Here is a 23552-nt window from a genome sequence, read left to right as displayed (position 1 = left end):
CGAGCACGTGCAAGACACGTCATCACGCCTGATGACCTGGTCGGTACAACTTGTTTAGTTACTTGTAATAGTACTTCTTTTTAAACTGTTGTGTGTGTGTTTAAAATCCTTTAAAGACAAAGGTTGTTCTATCTTGAGGTGTGAAAGTTGCAAAGATGGTGAGTAGGCTTTGTTGGATTCAAAGTCACCTCTTTGTGGTGTGTGGTGTAATCTGTATTGTGATTACTAGTGGAACTCAGAGGATTGTCTGAGAACTGGATGTAACTCTGTGTGAGTGAACCAGTATAAACCTATTGTGTAAAATTCTGCTTCTCTCAAACTCTCTATAAAGTGTTTGTGTTAATTCATTTTTGCTGTTGGTATAAACTGTTGAAGATGGGAAGCTTTGATGTGCCAAATCCAAGTAAAGCCTGAAGTTGTGTGTTGGTTTAGGTTTAGGTTTTCGTTGGGTTTTAGAATCTTTGTAAGATCAATTTTGAATCTCAGACAAAGCTCATTTCAATCAATTTTAAAGATTAAAGTGTTTTTCCATGCAAAGGGAAAAACAACTGATTAAAATGTCGAGATAATCGGTTGTTTGTAACTTAACTAGCAAAGAAGGTTTTGAAATTGTTTTATAACTGACAAGAGCATTCAACCGGTTAATTCATGGTTTTAACCGGTTAAATGTATGTGCTTGTAACAGTTTTTGGAAAATCTATTTTTAACTGATTTGCTCTAACGTTATCATTTTAAGTGTTATAAATATGGTTTTGTTTCAAACGTTAAGTGATGATGAAAGAGACAAGAGATTGATGAAACAAAAACTTTTGATACTCTGAGCGAGATTGATTTGAGAGATTAGCAAAACTGTTTGTGAAAAGTTTTTTCATTATATTTTAGCAAGATTGCCTTGTGCTTTGCTATCTTTCAAAGAACTGATCAATAGGGTGTTGGTGTATAGTGTTTTACCAGGTGTTTTCTATTTCTGTTCAAGTTCTTGTAATTGTTCATATAACATTCTGTATAACTGTGTAAAAATCTTGTAAAGTCAGTGAAATTTTGGCTTGAGGTGGTTGTTGTGTGCAAGGAGGGTGAATAGGATTTGTGGGATTCAAAGTCACCTCTTTGTGTGTGGTGTTTGTGTAATCTATGATTGATTGCATAGTGAAAACTCAGAGGATTGTCTGAAAACTGGATGTAGCTCTGTGTAAGTGAACTAGTATAAACCTATTGTGCAAAACTCTGTTTCTCTCAAACTCTCTATAAACTGTTTGTGTTAATTCATTTTTGTTGCTAGTATAAACTGTTGAAGATGGGAAGCTTTGATGTGCCAAATCCAATTGAAGCCTGAAGTTGTGTGTTGTTTTATATTTAGGTTTTCGTTGGGGTTTGGAATCTTTGTAAGATCAATTTTGAATCTCAGACAAAGCTTATTTCAATCAATTTTAAAGATTAAAGTGTTTTTCCATGCAAAGGGGAAAACAACCGATTAAAATGTCGAGATAATCGATTGTTTGTAACTTAGCTGGCAAAGAAGGTTTTGAAACTGTTTTATAACTGACAAAAGCATTCAACCAGTTAATTCGTGGTTTTAACCGATTAAATGTATGTGCTTGTAACAGTTTTTTGAAAATCTATTTTTAACTGATTTGCTCTAACGTTACCATATCAAGTGTTATAAATATGGTTTTGTTTCAAACGTTAAGTGATGATGAAAGAGACAAGAGATTGATGAAACAGAAACTTTTGATACTCTGAGCGAGATTGATTTGAGAGATTAGCAAAACTGTTTGTGAAAAGGTTTTTCATTATGTTTTAGCAAGATTGCCTTGTGCTTTGCTATCTTTCAAAGAACTGATCAATAGGGTGTTGGTGTATTGTGTTTTACCAGGTGTTTTCTAATCCTGTTCAAGTTCTTGTAATTGTTCATATAACATTCTGTATAACAGTGTAAAAATCCTGTAAAGTTAGTGGAATTTTGGCTTGAGGTGGTTGTTGTGTGCAAGGAGGGTGAATAGGCTTTGTGGGATTCAAAGTCACCTCTTTGTGTGTGGTGTTTGTGTAATCTGTGATTGATTGCATAGTGAAAACTTAGTGGTTTGACTGGATGTAGCTTTGTGATTGAGTGAACCAGTATAATCTCTATGTGTAATTCTCTTTATCTCATCTCTTATTAAACTGTTTGTAATTTCCGTTGTCATAAACAACCGGTTAAATCGTAACTTTAACCGATTGAATTTCTGATTCCAGTTTCTGTTTCACTATTGAATTCGTTTTCTGAATAGCTTTTCTATGTTGTTTTTTAAAGTTTCATTCTAAGCAAAGCATTTGTGAAAATAGTTTGAAAACAATTCACCCCCCCCCCCCTCTTGTTGTAGCCATCAAACCTAACATAAACAACCTATTAAAACGAAGTTTTAACCGGTTAAAATTTTGATAACAGTTTCTATTTGATTGTTTGATTGCTTTCCTTAATTGCTTATATGAATCAAAAATACATGAAGATTACCAAGGATGCTATACTTGAAGGGTCATCTCAACAAGGAAATAAGGACTTCATCAATAGAAGAAATGGACAAGGCCCAAAGCATTTAAAGTTCTTCTTATTAGTCTTCTCAAAATATGAGGCCCAAGCCCAATTAATATCTTTTGTAATATTTTTAGAATAGTTTCAAGATAGAACATTAAAAGGAAAGTAGTGGGAAAAGTCACTTTTCTAGAATAAGGAAGTGACTTGAAAACGGGTGGCATTTACCTTGTCCTTTCATATGCCTTGACTTTTCATTTACAAGTGACTCTTCATGAATTTTTACATTTTCATAACCGGTCCTCTATGCCTGTATGAATAGGAGCCTTGCTTTTGTAAACATAATTTGAAAGTTGAATTTTTCAGTAAAGAAGTTATACCAAATTGGTGAGAGAGTTGTGAGAGACTTGTTCTCTTCTCTTCTTCCTAGTCTTATCTAGGGTGGTTCTTGGGACTCTCAAGTGGCGACATCCACTCATCTTGAAGCTTCTCCACCCTTCAAGTGGCGTGAGCATTCCAAGGATCATCAACCACATAAGTCTTCTTCAACCTTTCATCTTATTCCATACCCATTCCATATCTAAAACTCTAAAACATGTTTTGTTTCTTGTTCTTGATTTTCAATCGGTCAAATGTTGCTATTGAATGTTTCTAATCAATAGTTTGTCATTGCTTTTTATTTTAATCGGTTGGAATTACTTGTTTATGTTCTATTCAGTTCATGTTCTTGAAATTGGTTTCCCATGGGTTTCTTGATTTGTGTTCTTGAATTGCTTGTAGAATCTTGATCCAATTCTTGAAAGTGTCATATAATGGGTGATCCTGCCTGTTGACCGGAGCGCTGGAGAATGCCTCGTCAAAGGATCGACGTGCGCGCCGCTTCTCACCTCCGTTCCTCCTCTGGATCTATCTCAAGAACCTGCAAAGAAACGATACGGCGCCGCTGCGGCCGATCGCACTCCGACGCTCAAGTCAGTGACGGTATCACCAAATACTAAGAACTGGAACCGTGCAAATCTCTCTCACAAACAGCTCTGTCACTCGCAAGCGTAAAGTGTATGAACTGAACGTGCGTACCTTAGAAAATCTGTTAGGAACTCTTATATACCTGGTGGTTTTTTCTCTCCTGGCAGTTACAGGCTTGGACACATGGCTCGTATCCAACTGTACACGTGCCATCATCTGGGGCTCTCTCACTTGGCGCTGCTTCTACTCTCATTTTGGCTAAGTTACCTATGCATGGTACTGCCCAGTGCATAGCTAACTCAGGAGTGCGATCTCTACTGAAACTGGCGAGGTAGGGCCTTCATACACCTTCCCTGTGGTCTCGCCGGCCGCCTTCATAATCTGCTTCTCCTTCATCTTCGGCGATGTGCTTGTTCTGGCGATCTCCGACTGCCTGGTCGCCTGAGTCTGCATCTGGCGACTTCATCCCCAACCTGGCGATCGCCTATTCTGGTAAGCTGGAGATCGGAACACGCCAACTTAACTATCGGCGACTACACGTGCCTCCCGACTTCCTTCCCAACTGTCAACCTGGCGCCTTGTCAACACGCCTATACTGTAGCAGGATGCCACGTCATCGCACCCGACCACCAGGGCGGTACACAAGCCCCCCAGTCTTAAGCGAAGACTTGTCTAGCGAAAAGACTGAAAAAGCCTTCGTTAACACCGGTCTACGTGGCATGGGCGCAGAATTCCAAGCGACAGTACTTTCTGCTGCTCTGACGCTCCACCAAACCCTTCGCGCATCGTTCGACACGTGGCTCTCATCAACGGCTATCTTCATCTGCCGTTAGCGCTTCCCAAAACCGTTTCGAAAACCCTTAAACCCCTTACGCTCCTACTGTTCCATCACTTTCTTCACACTTGCATACGCTCTCATTTCCTTCTGCGAAAGCTCTCGACGTTCCTCGACGCTCTAGATCACCACCTCCCTTCAACATTCTCCCGATCATCGAAAGGTAACTACTTTCCTTCATCTGCTGTGTTTTCTTGCATTTTCACCGATTTGCATCATCCTGTAACTGTCTGGTGCATACGCTGTGGGCTGTTTTTCCATTCCTCCTTCTGCGTATCTTAGGGCTTTGTCGATCGTCGCAACGAACTCACATTCGTTCGTCTTTCACCTTCCTTTCACGATCGAGTCAGCCTTGGTAACCCTCCTGATTATTTTTTCTTTCCTCCTTCGTTTGCAGTTGCTATCATGACTCGCACGAAGATCACCCCGAACCCCCCTCCATCAGCGCGAAACCCTCCTTCACAAGCACACGACTCTACGCAAGTCCGTGGTGCTCCCTCTTCGCAGGCTGTGAGGCCTGCGTCTTCTCAAACCGCTCTGGCCCAGGCGACTCCACCAAACGCTGGAGGAGCCCCCATCCCACTGCCAGACTTCAAGACGTTATACCCATGGGCTAACTCAACCCTCTTAAAGGAAACGTCGTCGGTGAACACCGCAAGAGCGGTTCTGCGATTGACCAATGGGGACGAGGCCCACCAATCGTTCCACAAGGAGCACGATGAGAGAATGATGGTGCTGCCTTGCCCCGCCACTCTGCCAGTGTGCGCCGATGATAAAGTGAGTGCCGACGGGCCCTTCTGCTTCGTCTACACCACTTTCTTCAAGAAGGTCAAACTCAGGTTCCCTCTCACTCGATTTGAGAGGGAACTCTTAACCGAGCTCAATATCGCTGCCGCCCAGCTTCACCCCAACAGCTGGGCGTTTGTCCGAGCTTTCGAGATAACGTGCGCCCACCTGGGGTTGCCCGCGTCAGTGGACGTGTTTTTATTCTTGTTCGAGGCCAAGCACCCAGGAGATCGCCTGTGGGTCAGCCTGAACGCCATTGCTGGGAGGTCCATTTTCACCATCTTCCAGCAGTCGTACAAGGATTGGAAGGGGAAGTTCATTCAGGTTCGCGCAAATGACAAAGACACTTCCCTTCTCGACGGTTTCCCCTTGTACTGGGTGGACAAGGGGAAAAAGGAGTCCAAGAGCTGCTTCAGGAGGCCCAGAAGTCCTGATAGCATGGGAGCTTTGGACAGAGACCTTTGTCTCTTCTGGAAGAGGGTGGCAGATGCCCATATAACATTCTTGACCCCCACCCTGATTTCCTTCGAGTTCTTTGAGGACCAGTTGGAATTCCAAATAGGTTAGGACGCTACATCTTCGTCCTGACATTGCTTCTGATATTGTTTCTGGGCGTCTTGTGCGACACACACAAGACTTTGGTTCTATCTTTTCTGCATATGCCTGCTTTTGCTGTCTCATTGTCTTGTACACTTACCCCTTTCTCCTTTGAGTTAACTTATGCAATTTCATTTCATGCAGACACCATGTTGGGTAAGAACATGCTCGCCGATTTAAAGGCGCTCGCCCGCAACCACGGGTTGGCGACCGGCTCCCAGACGGTTCCCAACTCGGCGGTCGAGAAGGCCATCATCCAGGGGCGATCACCGCCTAAGGTGCCCACTCAACGAAAGAAACTGGTCCTTAAGAGGCCAAAGCGGAAAGCCACCCAAGTTGTCCAAGAGGATGAGGAAGAGGACGACGAGGTCACAGAGGATGGCCTTGTCACGAAAAGGAAAAGGGTGGCACCATCTTCTCCACCTGCCCCGCCCCCTCTTCCAGCTTCAACACCACCATCAACACCCGCTCCTCCTCCCTCATCACCAGCACCACAAGCCCCTTCACCACCAGTCCAAGCAGTTCCATTGGCCACTGCGCCACCTGCAACTGAGGCCCCAGAGCCAAATTTCTTGGAGGACCCCCCGAGCGCCTCCACACCACATATATCAGCAGGAGGGGGCCCTCCTTCCAACACTTCAGCTGCAGGAATCGTTCCAATCGGGGATGAGGTCGCTCACACCTCTCCAATCCTAATCACCGAGTCCCCGATTGCGTCGCCACGCCAGGAAACAACCACTGAAAATGCTGCTAAGGAAGGTGGCGACGAGAACCCTCAACAAGCCCCCCTGGCGCCTCTCCAAGCCGCGAACCTTTCCCTCGAGGTTACAAGGATGTGGGAACCTCTGACCGCCAAACTCAAAACCATAGCAGAGGATATCCCATCGATCATAACGAGGGCTGTGGAGAGCTCCACCAGGCGGCTCCAAGATGATGTCTACCACCTCAAGACCGAAAACAGCACAATGAAGGTTGAGGTAGAGAAAGTGGCATTCAGCCTGACGCTCGCGGAAATGGAACATTCCCGAGTAGAGGATGCCCTAAGCACCAAGCTTAGGCTTGCGCGCAAGGAAGCTGCTGACCTTCGCCGCAAAGTCCATGAACTTGCCCAAGAAAAAGTTGAACTTGAAAGCAGAATCGTGCCTCTGCGCACCAAGGCGAGCGACCTGGAGGCTCACATTCAAGCTAATGCCGATAAGGTACAAAAACTGGAGCAAAGGTCAATCGACCGTGAGAAGCTGCTTGGGCAAGTAGAAAAAGCAAGGGATGACGCCATGGCTGATCTCACCGAGGCGAACAAGGAAAAAGAGAAGATGGCTGCCAAGTTGACCCAAGCTCGAACAGAATCCAAGAAGGTTACTGACGACCTTCTCCATGCTCAAGAGACTAACAAACAACTCCAAAAACAGATTGAAGAGCAGGGGCAGCAGAACAAGGAGCTCAAGAAACAAGCTGAAGAGCTAGGACAGCAGAACGAGGAGCTCAAGAAACGGGTTGAAGAGCTTCAAGGACAATTTGAAGAACTTAAGCTAAATTCTGCCCAGATTCTGACTGCTGGATTCGAAGCCGCTCGGGAGCAATTCGCATGCCTATTCCCTGATCTCGACCTCAGCATGGTGTCATTAAACAATGAAGTAGTAGATGGAAAGGTCGTTCCCGCCGAAGGCTCAACCAATTCCACCCCATCTGCTTCTTTATAAATTCACCTGTATTTACCTTGTAAAAGCTCTTGCACACATGTTTTGAACAGCTACTCATTTCAATAGCGAAACTTGGATATTCTTCCGACTCCTTTTGAGCGCTTTTACCTTCTTTGTATGTTTAACTCTGCGGCGTTTAACTTAGCGATTTTGCAAACATGACCTTCGGCGTAACTGCTTCGAGCCGATTCAAACTTAAGCAATGATCGCTTTAAGCAACTTGTACCCTTGAGGCACTAACCTGATCATAAGAAAAGTGTCCAAGCAACGAACTGTGACCCAATTATCGGTTCAAACAACGTCCCACTTGACCTGCTTTATCAAACAAGTCTTTCAACCTTCTCACCGTCCCTTGAACTTTTCCCGATCGCCAAAACCTCTTGGTAACACCAGCTTTTTCCAGCCTCATGCTTTGGCAGCCATTTCCTTATCTGAGGCAGAAATGCCCTTTGGGATCTTCCTTTACCTCCCTGAACTTCAGAGCTAGAGACTGGCTGGCTAGGCGTTCTCTTCGAACCTACCTTAGCCACCTTTCAAGCTTCTTCCACCCTCTTCGCCATACCTGAACTCGTTCAAGACGAGAAGGATTTTATCTTGCCTATACTCGCACACAAGCGAGAAGGTCTTTAACTCGCCTGAACTCGCTCATCGGCGAGAAGGACTTTTACTCGCCTGAACTCGCTCATCGGCGAGAAGGACTTTTACTCGCCTGAACTCGCTCATCGGCGAGAAGGACTTTAAACGGCCTTAACTCGCTCGACGGCGAGAAGGACTTTGTCCGGTGCCTCAACTTGCCCAGGGTGTACATCTCCTCCCCCCTGGATGCACTGAGGACCTTTTCTTTCTCACGCCTGCACTCGCTCGACGGCGAGGAGGTCTTTGATGGGCCTTAGTTCGCACAACGGCGATAAGGACTTTATCCGGTGCCTCAACTTGCCCAGGGCGTACATCTCCTCCCCCCTGGATGCACTGAGGACCTTTCTCTCCTGCACTCGCTCGACGGCGAGGAGGTCTTTCATCTGGTGCCTCCGATCGCCGATAAACGATGAGGACTTAAAAACTTAACTGGTGCCTCTAATCGCCGAAAAACGATGAGGACTTTAAAAACTTAACTGGTGCCTCTAATCGCCGAAAAACGATGAGGACTTTAAAACTTTAGAAAACACGCGACATATCTTTTCGTGCCTTAAATCATGTACGAATGACAAGGTCTTTCTTCGAAACTTTTGGAAATAACACATATGCAATCTGAAAACACCTTATACTTCGAAAACTCTTCCTTTATTGGGTGGCCTCATTAAAAACCCTCCTTAGGGAAAAAAGAGTGCCCCCTTGAAACTGTTTTACAAGAAACATTGCAATATAACATTTGTGTTTGTCTTTACTTACAAAGCTCTTAGCTATAGTACAACTTCAGGTGTGTGGCGTTCCAGGTACGAGGGATCGCTCCTCCTTCCAGCGTCTCTAAGCGGTAGGCCCCGTTCCCGAGCGCCTCGGTTATTCTGAACGGTCCAGTCCACTTGGGTGACAGTTTATTCTCCATCTCGTACTGGTGGGCCTTCCTCATCACCAGATCGCCTTCTCTAAACTGCCTTGGCGTCACCTTGAAGTTGTACCTTCGCTCGACCCTTCTCTTCACCGCCTCAGCCTTCAGCCTTGCCTCCTCCCTGACTTCATCCAGCAGATCCAGGTTCAGCCTTCTCTCTTCATTCGAGTCTTCCTCTACGAAGTTCTGGAATCTCGGCGAGCTTTCCTGGATCTCCACTGGAATCATGGCGTCACACCCATAGACCAAGCTAAACGGGGTCTCATGGGTCCCGGACTGCTCGGTGGTGTGGTACGCCCAGACTATACGGGGCACCTCCTCAGCCCAACTTCCCTTGGCTTTCTCGAGCCTTCTCTTCAAACCTCTCAGCAACACCCGATTAGCTGATTCCACCTGGCCATTAGTTTGAGGGTGCTCGACGGATGCAAACACTTGCTGTATTCCAACCCCTTCACAAAGCTTCTTCAACAGGTGGCTTGCAAACTGAGTCCCATTATCCGATACCAGGCGCTTAGGCACTCCAAACCGGCACACAATGTTCTTCCATACAAAGCCTTCGATCTTGTGCGCGGTGATCTGGGCCACTGGTTCTGCTTCAATCCACTTGGTGAAATACTCAATCGCCACCACCAAGTACTTCATCTGCCTGATCGCCAGTGGAAAAGGTCCCAGGATGTCGATTCCCCAAGTATGAACGGCCAAGGGCTATAGATCGACTTCAACTCCTCGGGAGGTGCCTTGTGCCAATCGGCGTGCTGCTGGCATTGTTTGCAGCACTGGGCATACTTCTTGCAATCTTCTCTCATAGATGGCCAATAGTAGCCTGCACGGAGAGTCCTCGCGGCCAGAGCTCGACCCCCGACGTGACTTCCACATATTCCTTCGTGGAGCTCTGCCATAATTCTCGTGCACTTCTCGCCGTGTATACATTCCAGGAGTGGGTGAGTGAATCCAAACCTGTACAGATCGCCATCAATCAACGTATACTTGCTGGAATTTTTCTTTACCTTCCTAGCTTCTGTTAGATCTAGCGGGAGGAGACCATCCGCCAGGCACCGCTTGTACTGTGTTATCCAAGTGTCTGGCTCATGGGTGGCACAGACCTGCATCACGTCCACTTTCTCTCCTCGACATGCTCTAATTCTCGGCGATCTCAGAGTTTCTTGCGTCAAAGACTTATGGCTTCTCGCTGCTCTCTCCGTCGACCTGCTTATCTGAAGGACCAGGTGATCTGCTACAAATGCCCTCGGCGTCTTCAAAGTTTCTTGAATCACTGTCCTCTGCCTACCCCCCTTGCCTGAGCTGGCGAGCTTAGCAAGCAAGTCAGCTCGGGCATTCTGTTCTCGGGGCACATGCACCACTTCAAAAGAGGCAAAGGAACTCTTCAATTCCTGCACATACGCCAAGTAAGCCGCCATTTGTGGATCTTTAGCCTGGAACTCGCCTGTTACTTGCCCTGTGACTAGCAGCGAGTCACTCTTAGCCATCAGCACCCTAGCTCCCATCTCCTTGGCCAGCAGATCCAGGCGATCAGCGCTTCATACTCTGCTTGATTGTTGCTGGCTTTGAAGGCGAACCTCAACGATTGTTCGATCAGCACACCGTTGGGTCCTTCCAATATTACTCCAGCACCGCTACCCTGCTGGTTGGATGATCCATCCACCGAGAGTACCCAACGGAAGTCATCTCCTTCCACCCGCGTCGCCTCCGATGAGAGCTCGACTACGAAATCTGCAAAGACTTGCCCCTTGATCGGGCCTCGGGGCTCATATTTAATGTCAAATTCTGACAATTCGACTGCCCACTTCACCATTCTTCCTGCAACGTCAGGTTTCTTTAAGACCTTCTGGATGGGCAGGTCAGTCATCACCAGTATTGTGAAGCTGTGGAAGTAGTGGCGCAACCTCCTCGCCGAAAACACCACAGCCAGCGCAGCCTTCTCCAGGGCCTGATACCTCGTTTCTGGGCCCTGCAACACCTTGCTCACAAAATAGATAGGCTTCTGAGCCTGATCTTGGTCCTGGGCGAGCACCGCACTCACCGCCCTCTCAGTCACAGCAAAATACAATCTGAGAGGGATTCCCGCCAGTGGTTTGCACAGAACCGGCGGGCTCGCCAAATATTCCTTCAGCTTGACGAAAGCTTCCTCGCACTCTTTCGTCCAAGCGAACTTGTTATTGCGCCGCAGACACTGGAAATAGGGATGTCCCTTTTCTCCGCTTGCTGACACGAAGCGGGATAGGGCTGCCATCCGACCTGTCAGCTGCTGGACCTCTTTTACTGTAGCCGGGCTTCTCATCGCCAAGATGGCGGCACACTTGTCCGGATTGGCTTCTATTCCTCTTTCAGTCAAGAGAAAACCCAAAAATTTTCCAGCCTCCATGCCGAAAATGCATTTCTCCGGGTTCAGCTTCAACTTGAACTTGGCGATCGTCGTGAACAATTCTTCCAAGTCTGCAACGTGCTTGCTTTTCTCCTGCGAGGTCACGACCATGTCATCGACGTAAGCTTGCACGTTCCTTCCCAGCATTGGTGCAAGTACTCGGTCCATCAGCCTCTGGTACGTGGCCCCCGCATTCTTCAGCCCAAACGGCATCACCTTATAGCAGTAGCACGACCTCTCCGTCATGAAGGCTGTTTTCTCTTCATCCATGGGATGCATCTTGATCTGATTATAGCCCGAGAAGGCATCCAGGAAACTCAGCAGCTTGCACCCTGCGGCACTATCAACCAGGGCATCAATGCTTGGTAAAGGATACGAATCCTTTGGGCAAGCCTTATTCAGATCGGTGAAATCGACGCACATGCGCCATTTCCCGTTGCTCTTCTTCACCAGCACAACATTTGCCAACCACTCAGGGTACTGGACTTCCCTGATGTGGCCTGCAGCGAGGAGTTTCTGGGTCTCATCCTTGATCGCCTGCCTCCTCTCTTCATTAAATTTCCTCCTTCTTTGCCGCACCGGTCTCACCATGTTGTCCATCGCCAGATGATGGCACAAGAAGTCGGGATCGATCCCGAGCATGTCCGAAGCGGACCAGGCAAACGCGTCCAGATGCCGTTCAATCACCTTGGCGATCTGGTCCTGGAGATCGACCTCCAGAGATCTTCCGAGCTTGAAAACTTTCCCCCCGATCTCCTTCTCGAGCCACTGCTCGACGGGCTTGGGCCTTGATTATCTGGCGATCACCGCCTTGGCGATTCCGAGCTCCCTTGCTTCCTCCGGGCGATTCTGCGCCTCTTCTTCCTCCAGGCCAGCATTCCTCTCCCCCAGCTCAGCATCTACCATCTCTACGTCCCCTCCGGCGGCCTCCTCCATTATCGGCGGTCTGGGCTTCACACCGGGAGGTGGGGTGGTTGTAACATAACTCACTGATCTTTTATTTTTCAGGCTGTTTTCATAGCACTTTTTCGCTTCCTTCTGATCAGACTTTATCGTGATTACCACCCCTTCCATGGACGGCAGCTTCACCTTCATGTGCCGAGTCGATGGAATTGCGCCTATCCTGTTAAGAGTGGGCCTTCCCAGCAGGATGTTATATGCTGAAGGGGCGTTTACGATGAGGTACTTGATTTTCTCCGTCCTCGACCCAGCCTCATCGGTAAACGTGGTTCTCAGCTCAATGTACCCCCTGACTTCCACCTGGTCGCCAGCGAACCCATACAAGCACCCTCCATAGGGCCTTAGCTGGTCAAGGGGCAATTCTAGCTGCGTGAAAGTCGGCCAGAACATCACGTCTGCCGAACTTCCTTGGTCCACCAGAACTCGGTGAACCTTCCTCCCCGCCGTGATCAACGAAATAACAATGGGATCGTTGTCATGAGGCACAACGTCCCGAAGATCCTGCTTGGTGAACGTAATGTCCACTTCGGGCGAGTGATCTTCAAACATGTCCACTGACATCACCGATCGCGAGTACTTTTTCCTCTTGGATGCGGTGCATCCCCCACCTGAGAAACCCCCTGCAATGGTGTGGATCTCCCCATGGATAGGCATCTCGTGTTGCTGGGCTTCTCCACCTGCCGGCTGGGAACTCGACGCTCCTCCGGTTCTTCTGTCCAGCAGATAGTCGTTTAGGAACCCGCTCTTAACCAGATCGTCGAGCTGGTACCCTAAAGACAAACACGAGTCCAGGTTGTGGCCAAAGCACTGGTGAAACTCGCACCAGAAGTCCGGCTTCGACCCTAGCACCTTGTCGCCCACCTTCTCGGGCGCCTTCAATCTAGCAGATATGTTAGGGATAGCAATCAGGTCCGCTAGTCCCATGACGAATTTGTGCTTAGGCGGGCGATTGTATTCCCGGCGTGCTGGTTGTTGGCGTGCTGGCGGTTGGCGCGCTTGGCTTCTTCCCTTATTTCTCCTATCGTAAGGATAGCGAGTCCTTTGGTCCTTTCTGGCCGCCGCTGCCGTTTCCAGCACCCTCTGTGGCTGGATCCTGGTCTGGGCGCGTGGCCTGGCGGGAGCCACGCTGCCTCTCTTCTCGGCGACCTCACTCTCGTCGGCGATGTGGGCCACCGCAAGTCGCCTGACTTCAGCAAACATCGCTGGATGAGCCCTGATCAAGGCTTCGCAGAATGGCCCTGGCTGCACGCCCTTCTTGAAGGCATAAACCAGCATTTCTTCATCCTTGGCCGGCGATCTGACCATCTGTGCTCCGAAGCGATTGAGGTAGTCTCTGAGGGACTCCCCATGGTACTGCCTTATATCAAACAGATCATAGGACACTCTGGGCGGTGCCTTGTTCACAATATACTGCTCGACAAAGATCTTCGAGAATTGTTGAAAATTAGTTATGTGGCCATTAGGCAGGCTCACAAACCACTCCATCGCCGTTCCCTGGAGCGTGCTCACGAACATCTTACAATAGACGGCGTCCGACCCTCCTGACAGCATCATCTGTGTGTGGAACGTGGTCAGATGAGCCTCTGGATCCTCCACGCCAGTAAAAACAGCTTTAACCGGGACCACGCTCGTGGGAATTGGCGTGTCGGTAATCGCCTGAGTGAAAGGCATTGGGAAAACACGAGGCGGCGTCGACGGTGCCACCTCTTCAGCAGAAGAACGAACCTGCTGCTCCTGAAGAGCTCGACGTAGCTCCTCAGCTACCTTGCTGAGCTCCTCGTTCCTGGCGCGAGAGGCGACCAGGTCTTCATGTATCCTTGCCTGCTCGACGCGCGAGGCTTCTACAGTGGCCTGCAATGAGCGCATCATTTCTGCCATCTGCGCCATGGTCATGGCGGCGTCGCCTTCAGCTGCGACGGGAGCCACGGGACTGGAACGATTGCTTCTCATCTTTCTCATTAACTTCAGCGAACCACAGAAATACAGCAAATGACACTTCAACCACGATCGAATCAGCAATCAACCGGAGAAAACTCAAGAAACTGCGCAAGAACTTCAAGAACACCGCAAACCTTCGAAGAAGATCGCAGCTTCGCCAAAAACTACCGTTTCCCCGCGAACCAAACAACCAAACGAAAGAACTTGAATCCACCGATCGAAAAACCAAACGAACGGTTTAAAACACAAACTTCACCGAACGTAACTCAAAGAAACTGCACACGACGGTTGCACCAGCACACAACCGCGCAGAAAACCTCGAAAACCTCCACGAACTCACGCTGTGGATGGGAGCACGTTTTACACGGCCCCACGGTGGGCGCCTGATGATCCTGCCTGTTGACCGGAGCGCTGGAGAATGCCTCGTCAAAGGATCGACGTGCGCGCCGCTTCTCACCTCCGTTCCTCCTCTGGATCTATCTCAAGAACCTGCAAAGAAACGATACGGCGCCGCTGCGGCCGATCGCACTCCGACGCTCAAGTCAGTGACGGTATCACCAAATACTAAGAACTGGAACCGTGCAAATCTCTCTCACAAACAGCTCTGTCACTCGCAAGCGTAAAGTGTATGAACTGAACGTGCGTACCTTAGAAAATCTGTTAGGAACTCTTATATACCTGGTGGTTTTCTCTCTCCTGGCAGTTACAGGCTTGGACACGTGGCTCGTATCCAACTGTACACGTGCCATCATCTGGGGCTCTCTCACTTGGCGCTGCTTCTACTCTCATTTTGGCTAAGTTACCTATGCATGGTACTGCCCAGTGCATAGCTAACTCAGGAGTGCGATCTCTACTGAAACTGGCGAGGTAGGGCCTTCATACACCTTCCCTGTGGTCTCGCCGGCCGCCTTCATAATCTGCTTCTCCTTCATCTTCGGCGATGTGCTTGTTCTGGCGATCTCCGACTGCCTGGTCGCCTGAGTCTGCATCTGGCGACTTCATCCCCAACCTGGCGATCGCCTATTCTGGTAAGCTGGAGATCGGAACACGCCAACTTAACTATCGGCGACTACACGTGCCTCCCGACTTCCTTCCCAACTGTCAACCTGGCGCCTTGTCAACACGCCTATACTGTAGCAGGATGCCACGTCATCGCACCCGACCACTAGGGCGGTACAATGGGTAATCCCTTAATCAACTCACATCAATTGCTTATCTGGATTGTTTGATAAAGATTCATTCTAAATCAAGTCTTTGCAAAAATCTTTTACTAAACAACTCACCCCCCCCCTTATTTAAGCCATCAATTCTTACAATTGGCATCAAGAGCTAGGTTCTTGAAAATTACTCAAGTTCTTTTTTCTGTTTTTCTGAAAAATCTTTTTGATGGCTGACAAAATGCCTTTTGTGAAAGGTACTTCCGTAAACAGACCACCATTGGTTTGTGGGGTTAATTACCAGTTTTGGAAGGTGATAATGAAAATCTTTATACACTCAACTGAAACGGGTATTTGGGAATCAATTGAAAATGGTCCCTTTATACCTCAAGTCAAAAGAGGTGAGGATTTAATTGATAAACCCTCATCTGAGTGGACTGAGGCAAGGAATAAAAGAGCCAAGTTTGACTGGATTGCCAAGAATAATATAACCTTTGTTTTAAGCTGTGACAAATTTTTCAGGGTTTCACAATGTAGCTCTGCAAAAGAAATGTGGGACATCCTTGAAGTCACACATGAGGGGACAAGTGATGTCAAGCGAGCTAGGAAGCATGCTCTCATTTAAGAGTATGAACTCTTCAGAATGCAGAAGGGGGAAACCATCTGTGATGTGCATAAAAGGTTCTCTTACACAGTGAATCACTTGATGAGTCTTGGTAAGACTTTTTATAAAGAGGAGATGAACATTAAGATATTGAAGTGTCTTGATAGAGCATGGCAGCCAAAGGTCATTGCCATCTCAGAATCCAAAGACTTAACATCCATGACTGCTGCAACACTTTTTGGTGAGCTTAGAGAACATAAACTTGAAATAAATAAGCTTGTTGTCCAAGAAAGTGAGGACAAGAACAACAAGGGCATATCACTCAAGGCTTGCAACCACAAACAACAAAGTGATGAAGACACCATGAGTCTTCTATCAAGAAAATTCAGCAAGTTTTTGAAGAAAAAACGAGCTTCAAAGAGGTATGTTTTTAAAAAAACCTAGTGATTTTAATTTTTAATAAATATACTTGTTATGGCTGTGGAGAACAGGGTCATATCTAGTCTGCATGTCCCAATTATGAAGTCAAAGAAAAGGCAGACTTCAAGAAAGAGAAAAAGGGAAAAACCAAGAAGGCCTAGGTAGCATGGGATGACAATGAAGTCTCTTCCTCAAGCTCTTCAGATGATGAAGAAGCAAATTTGTTCCTCAAAGCTTCAATGACAAGTAGCATGAGTTCTTCATCCTCAAGTAAAGGTAACAATTACTATCAATTACTTGATGCTTTTAATGAAACCAATGAGGAAGCTAATTGGTTGGCATTTTCTCTCAACCGGTTGAAAGGTTTAAATAAATGGTTGGAAAACAGAGTCAAGTCTTTAAAAGAAGATTTGAACCATTCAAAAACAGATTTTGAAATTTTGGAAATGATTTATAAAAACTCTTCTTACAATTGTGAGTCAAACGTTTGTGAAAATTGTGAAAAACTTGAAAAGAAGATTCACTATCTTTTGAAAACCTTGGAGATACTTACAACTGAAAAATCCAACTTTGAAGATGTTCTTGCATCTCAAAAATGTGTTTTTGGAAAAGCAGGTTTGGGTTTCTATTCTCAAAACAAAAGGAAATAAGATTTCAAAACCTTTTGCATCTGTACCAGAAAAACAATCGGTTAAAAAATCGATTCAACCGGTTGTTACATGCTTCTATTGCATGAAAAAGGGTCATTATGTTAGGTACTGCAGGTTTCGTAAATCTCTTGTGCCTAAAGGCATCATTAAATGGATCCCAGATGTTTTAATGGTTCCAAAGACAAGTCTAACACAAAAGGTCCCAAATTTTTTAGGGGATCAAACCTTGTGATTTTTCAGGCTTTTGTTTTGCAGAATTCTGACTTTGCTTGAAAGTTCAGAAAGGACAGGACCTCAAGAAGATTTGTGTACATGTTAAAGTCTACTTTTGATTTCATAAACTACCTACATTTGTGTAATCTAAAATCTGAAGAATGATGTTCTTATTTTCTCTTTGTTAAAAACATTGTTTCTTAAATCCAATTCATTGATTATACTCTATGTCTTGATTGTGATATCTCTGTATTCCATCTGTCCCTTATATAATTGATATCTTGTGAACATTGTATGCAATAATAATTGTACGTAGCATGAGAAATTCAAAAACTGTTTGTTTTCATCAGTGCAGAAATTCAATCGATTGTTTCTTCGAAACAATCGATTGTTTCTTCGAAACAATCGATTGTTTTCTCTCTAACAAACACTGGCAAATCTGTTATTAAATTTAAATTCTGTTTTGATGTTCTGTTCAAACCCAGTGATATGTGTGGTCAAATATTGTATTGATTGTATGTTTGAATACAATTTACCTCTGCTACATCTGTTATTAATATATCAGATTCTTCCAATCTTGAAAATTGTACCGCCCTGGTGGACGGGTGTGATGACGTGGCATCCTGCTACAGTGTAGGCGTGTTGACAAGGCGCCAGGTTGGCAGATAGGAAGGAAGTCGGGAGGCACGTGTGGTCGCCGATTGTTAAGTTGGCGTGTTCCGATTTCCAGTTTACCAGAATAGGCGATCGCCAGGTTGAAGATGAAGTCGCCAGATGAAGACTCAGGCGACCAAGCAGTCGGAGATCGCCAGAATAAGCACATCGCCGAAGACGAAGGAGAAGCAGATTATGAAGGCGGTCGGCGAGACCACAGGGAAGGTGTATGAAGGCCCTAACTCGCCAGTTTCAGTAGAGATCGCACTCCTAAGTTAGCTATGCACTGGGCAGTACCATGCATAAGTAACTTAGCCAAAATAAGAGTAGAAGCAGCGCCAAGTCAGGGAGCCTCCAGATGATGGCACGTGTACAGTTGGATGCGAGCCACGTATCCAAGTCTGTAACTGCCAGGAGAGAGAAAACCACCAGGTATATAAGAGTTCTTAACAGACTTTCTGAGGTACGCACGTTCAGTTCATACACTTTACGCTTGCGAGTGAGAGAGGATTTGCACGGTTCTCGTTCTTAGTATTTGGTGATACCGTCACTGACTTGAGCGTCGGAGTGCGATCGGCCGCAGCGGCGCCGTATCGTTTCTTTGCAGGTTCTTGAGATAGATCCGGAGGAGGAACGGAAGTGAGAAGTGGCGCGCACGTCGATCCTTTGACGAGGCATTCTCCAGCGCTCCGGTCAACAGGCAGGATCATCATCAGGCGCCCACCGTGGGGCCGTGTAAAGCTTGCTCCCATCCACAGCGTGAGTTCGTGGAAGTTTTCGAGGTTTTCGACGTGGTTGTGCGCTGGTGCAACCGTTGTTCGTAGTTTCTTTGAGTTTCGTTCGGTGAAGTTTGCGTTTTGAACCGTTTGTTTGGCTTTTCGATCGGTGGATTCGAGTTCTTTCGTTTGCTTGGTTGATTCGCGGGGAAACGGTGGTTTTTGGTGAAGCTGCGATTTTCTTCGAAGGTTTGCGGTGTTCTTCGGTTCTTGCGCGGTTTCTTGAGTTTTCTCCGGTTGATCGCTGATTCGATCGTGGTTGAAGTGTTGTTTGCTGTATTTCTGTGGTTCGCTGAAGTTAATGAGAAAAATGAGAAGCAATCGTTCCAGTCCTGTGGCGCCTGTCGCAGCTGAAGGCGACGCCGCCATGACCATGGCGCAGATGGCAGAGATGATGCGCTCGTTGCAGGCAACTGTGGAAGCCTCGCGCGTCGAGCAGGCAAGGATACATGAGGACTTGGTCGCCTCTCGCGCCAGGAACGAGGAGCTCAGCAAGGTAACTGAGGAGCTGGGTCGAGCTCTTCAGGAGCGGCAGGGACGTTCTTCTGCTGAAGAGGTGGCGCCGTCTACGCCACCTCGTGTTTTCCCAATGCCTTTTGTTCAGGCGATTACCGACACGCCTATTCCCACGAGCGTGGTTCCGGTTAAAGCTGTTTTTACCGGCGTGGAGGATCCAGAGGCTCATCTGACCACGTTCCACACGCAGATGATGCTGTCGGGAGGGTCAGACGCCGTCTACTGCAAGATGTTTGTGAGTACGCTCCAGGGAACGGCGATGGAGTGGTTCGTGAGCCTGCCTAATGGCCACATAACCAATTTTCAACAATTCTCGAAAATCTTTGTCGAGCAGTACATTGTGAATAAGGCACCGCCGAGGGTGTCCTATGATCTGTTTGATATAAGGCAGTACCATGGGGAGTCCCTCAGAGACTACCTCAATCGCTTCGGCGCGCATATGGTCAGATCGCCGGCCAAGGATGAAGAAATGCTGGTCTATGCCTTCAAGAAGGGCGTGCAGCCAGGGCCATTATGCGAGGCCTTGATCAGGGCTCATCCAGCGACGTTTGCTGAAGTCAGGCGACTTGCGGTGGCCCACATCGCCGACGAGAGTGAAGTCGCCGAGAAGAGAGGCAGCGTGGCTCCTGCCAGACCACGCGCCCAGACCAGGATCCAGCCGCAGAGGGTGCTGGAAACGGCGGCGGCAGCCAGGAAAGACCAAAGGACTCGCTATCCTTACGATAGGAGAAATAAGGGAAGAAGCCAAGCGCGTCAACAGCCAGCACGCCAACAACCAGCACGCCGGGAATACAATCGCCCGCCCAAGCACAAATTTGTCATGGGTCTAGCGGACCTGATCGCTATCCCTAACATATCTGCTAGGTTGAAGGCGCCTGAGAAGGTGGGCGACAAGATGCTGGGGTCAAAGCCGGACGCCTGGTGCGAGTTCCACCAGTGTTTTGGCCACAACCTGGACTCGTGTTTGTCTTTAGGATACCAGCTCGACGACCTGGTTAAGAGCGGGTTCCTAAACGAATATCTGCTGGACAGGAGGACGGGGGGAGCATCGAGTTCCCAGCCAGCAGGTGGAGAAGCCCAGCAACACGAAATGCCAATCCACGGGGAGATCCACACCATTGCAGGGGGTTTCTCAGGTGGTGGATGCACCGCATCGCAGAGGAAAAAGTATGCGCGATCGGTGATGGCAGTGGACATGTTTGAAGATCACTCGCCGGAGGTGGACATTACGTTCACAAAGCAGGATCTTCGGGACGTTGTGCCTCATGACAACGATCCCATAGTTATTTCGTTGATAACAGCAGGGAGGAAGGTCCACCGAGTTTCGGTGGACCAAGGAAGCTCGGCAGACGTGATGTTCTGGCCGACTTTCACGCAGCTGGAATTGCCCCTTGACCAGCTAAGGCCCTATGGAGGGTGCTTATATGGATTCGCTGGTGACCAGGTGGAGGTCAAGGGGTACATTGAGCTGAGAACCACGTTTACAGATGAGGCTGGGACGAGAACGGAGAAAATCAAGTACCTCATCGTAAACGCCCCTTCAGCATATAACATCCTGTTGGGAAGGCCCACTCTTAACAGGATAGGCGCAATTCCATCGACTCGGCACATGAAGGTGAAGCTGCCGTCCATGGAAGGGGTGGTGATCACGATCAAGTCGGACCAGAAAGAAGCGAAAAGGTGCTATGAGAATAGCCTGAAAAACAAAAGGTCCGTGAGCTATGTAACAACCACCCCACCTCCCGGTGTGAAGCCCAGACCGCCGGTAACAGAGGATATCGCTGGAAGGGATGTAGAGATGATAGACGCTGAGCTGGGGGAGAGAGAGGCTGGCCTGGAGGAGGAAGAGGCGCGGAATCGCCCCGAGGAAGCGAGGGAACTGGGAATCGCCAAGGCGGTGATCGCCAGAGAATCCAGGCCCAAACCTGTCGAGCAGTGGCTCGAGAAGGAGATCGGAGGGAAATTTTTCAAGCTCGGAAGATCTATGGAGGTCGATCTCCAGGACCAGATCGCCAAGGTGATTGAGCGGCTTCTGGACGCGTTTGCTTGGTCCGCTTCGGACATGCCCGGGATCGATCCCGACTTCTTGTGCCATCATCTGGCGATGGACAACATGGTGAGACCGGTGCGACAAAGGAGAAGGAAATTCAACGAAGAGAGGAGGCAGGCAATCAGGGACGAGACACAGAAACTCCTCGCTGCAGGCCACATCAGGGAAGTCCAGTACCCTGAATGGTTGGCAAATGTCGTACTGGTGAAGAAGAGTAACGGGAAATGGCGCATGTGCGTCGATTTCACCGATCTGAACAAAGCTTGCCCGAAGGATTCGTATCCTTTACCAAGCATTGATGCCCTGGTTGATAGTGCTGCAGGGTGCAAGCTGCTGAGTTTCCTGGATGCCTTCTCGGGCTATAATCAGATCAAGATGCATCCCATGGATGAAGAAAAAACAGCCTTCATGACGGAGAGGTCGTGCTACTGCTATAAGGTGATGCCGTTTGGGCTGAAGAACGCGGGGGCCACGTACCAGAGGTTGATGGATCGAGTACTTGCACCGATGCTGGGAAGGAACGTGCAAGCCTACGTCGATGACATGGTCGTGACCTCGCAGGAGAAAAGCAAGCACGTTGCAGACTTGGAAGAATTGTTCACGATGATCGCCAAGTTCAAATTAAAGCTCAACCCGGAGAAATGCATTTTCAGCGTGGAGGCTGGAAAGTTCTTGGGTTTTCTTTTGACTGAAAGGGGAATAGAGGCTAACCCGGACAAGTGTGCCGCCATCTTGGCGATGAGAAGCCCGGCTACAGTGAAAGAAGTCCAGCAGCTGACAGGTCGGATGGCAGCCCTATCTCGCTTCGTGTCAGCGAGCGGAGAAAAGGGACATCCCTATTTCCAATGTCTGCGGCGCAATAACAAGTTCGCTTGGACGAAAGAATGCGAGGAAGCTTTTGTCAAGCTAAAGGAGTATCTGGCGAGCCCGCCGGTTCTGTGCAAACCACTGGCGGGTACCCCTCTCAGGTTGTATTTCGCTGTGACTGAGAGGGCAGTGAGCGCGGTGCTCGCCCAGGATCAAGATCAGGCTCAGAAGCCTATTTATTTCGTGAGTAAAGTGTTGCAGGGCCCAGAAACGAGATATCAGGCCCTGGAGAAGGCTGCGCTGGCTGTGGTGTTTTCGGCGAGGAGGTTGCGCCACTACTTCCACAGTTTCACAATACTGGTGATGACTGACCTGCCCATCCAGAAGGTCTTGAAGAAACCTGACGTTGCAGGAAGAATGGTGAAGTGGGCAGTAGAGTTGTCAGAATTTGACATTAAATATGAGCCTCGAGGCCCGATCAAGGGGCAAATCTTCGCAGATTTTGTGGTCGAGCTCTCATCAGAGGCAACGCGGGTTGAAGGTGACGATTTCCGTTGGGTACTCTCGGTGGATGGATCGTCGAACCAGCAGGGTAGCGGTGCTGGAGTCATATTGGAAGGGCCCAACGGCGTGCTGATTGAGCAATCCTTGAGGTTTGCCTTTAAAGCTAGCAACAATCAAGCAGAGTATGAGGCGCTGATCGCCGGGATTTTGCTGGCCAAGGAAATGGGAGCTAGGGTGCTGATGGCTAAGAGTGACTCGCTGCTAGTCACCGGGCAAGTAACAGGCGAGTTCCAGGCTAAAGATCCACAAATGGCGGCTTACTTGGCGTATGTGCAGGAATTGAAGAGTTCCTTTGCCTCTTTTGAAGTAGTGCACGTGCCCCGAGAGCAGAATGCCCGAGCTGACTTGCTTGCTAAGCTCGCCAGCTCAGGCAAGGGGGGTAGGCAGAGGACGGTGATTCAAGAAACTCTGAAGACGCCGAGGGCATTTGTAGCAGATCACCTGGTCCTTCAGATAAGCAGGTCGACGGAGAGAGCAGCGAGAAGCCATAAGTCTTTGACGCAAGAAACTCTGAGATCGCCGAGAGTTAGAGCTTGTCGAGGAGAGAAGGTGGACGTGATGCAGGTCTGCGCCGCCCATGAGCCAGACACTTGGATAACACAGTACAAGCGGTGCTTGGCAGATGGCCTCCTCCCGCTAGATCCAACAGAAGCTAGGAAGGTAAAGAAAAATTCCAGCAAGTATACACTGATTGATGGCGATCTGTACAGGTTTGGGTTTACTCACCCACTCCTGGAATGTATACACGGCGAGAAGTGCACGAGAGTTATGGCAGAGCTCCACGAAGGTATATGTGGAAGCCACGTCGGGGGTCGAGCTCTGGCCGCAAGGACTCTCCGTGCAGGCTACTATTGGCCATCTATGAGAGAAGATTGCAAGAAATATGCCCAGTGCTGCAAACAATGCCAGCAGCACGCCGAT

At 48.3% G+C, this 23552-nt stretch overlaps 1 protein-coding gene across 1 annotated transcript; it reads left to right on the top strand.

Annotated features, from left to right (window-relative positions):
* Positions 1 to 15618: 15618 nt before the first annotated feature.
* Positions 15619 to 16002, top strand: LOC137834054 (uncharacterized). Its single transcript, XM_068642119.2, has one exon. It carries the CDS (start codon positions 15619 to 15621, stop codon positions 16000 to 16002), a length of 384 nt encoding a protein of 127 aa, XP_068498220.2.
* Positions 16003 to 23552: the final 7550 nt, after the last annotated feature.

Source organism: Phaseolus vulgaris, chromosome 5 (genome assembly GCF_051622355.1).
Source record: "Phaseolus vulgaris cultivar YP4 chromosome 5, ASM5162235v1, whole genome shotgun sequence".
NCBI classification, from domain to species: Eukaryota; Viridiplantae; Streptophyta; class Magnoliopsida; order Fabales; family Fabaceae; genus Phaseolus; species Phaseolus vulgaris.
Note: the sequence above shows the minus strand (reverse complement) of the source record. Positions and strands in the feature narration are given on the sequence as shown.

Bases quoted from the DNA above. Each gene is read 5' to 3' on its own strand.
- LOC137834054 (XM_068642119.2), top strand. From the start codon at position 15,619: ATGCCTTTTGTGAAAGGTACTTCCGTAAACAGACCACCATTGGTTTGT.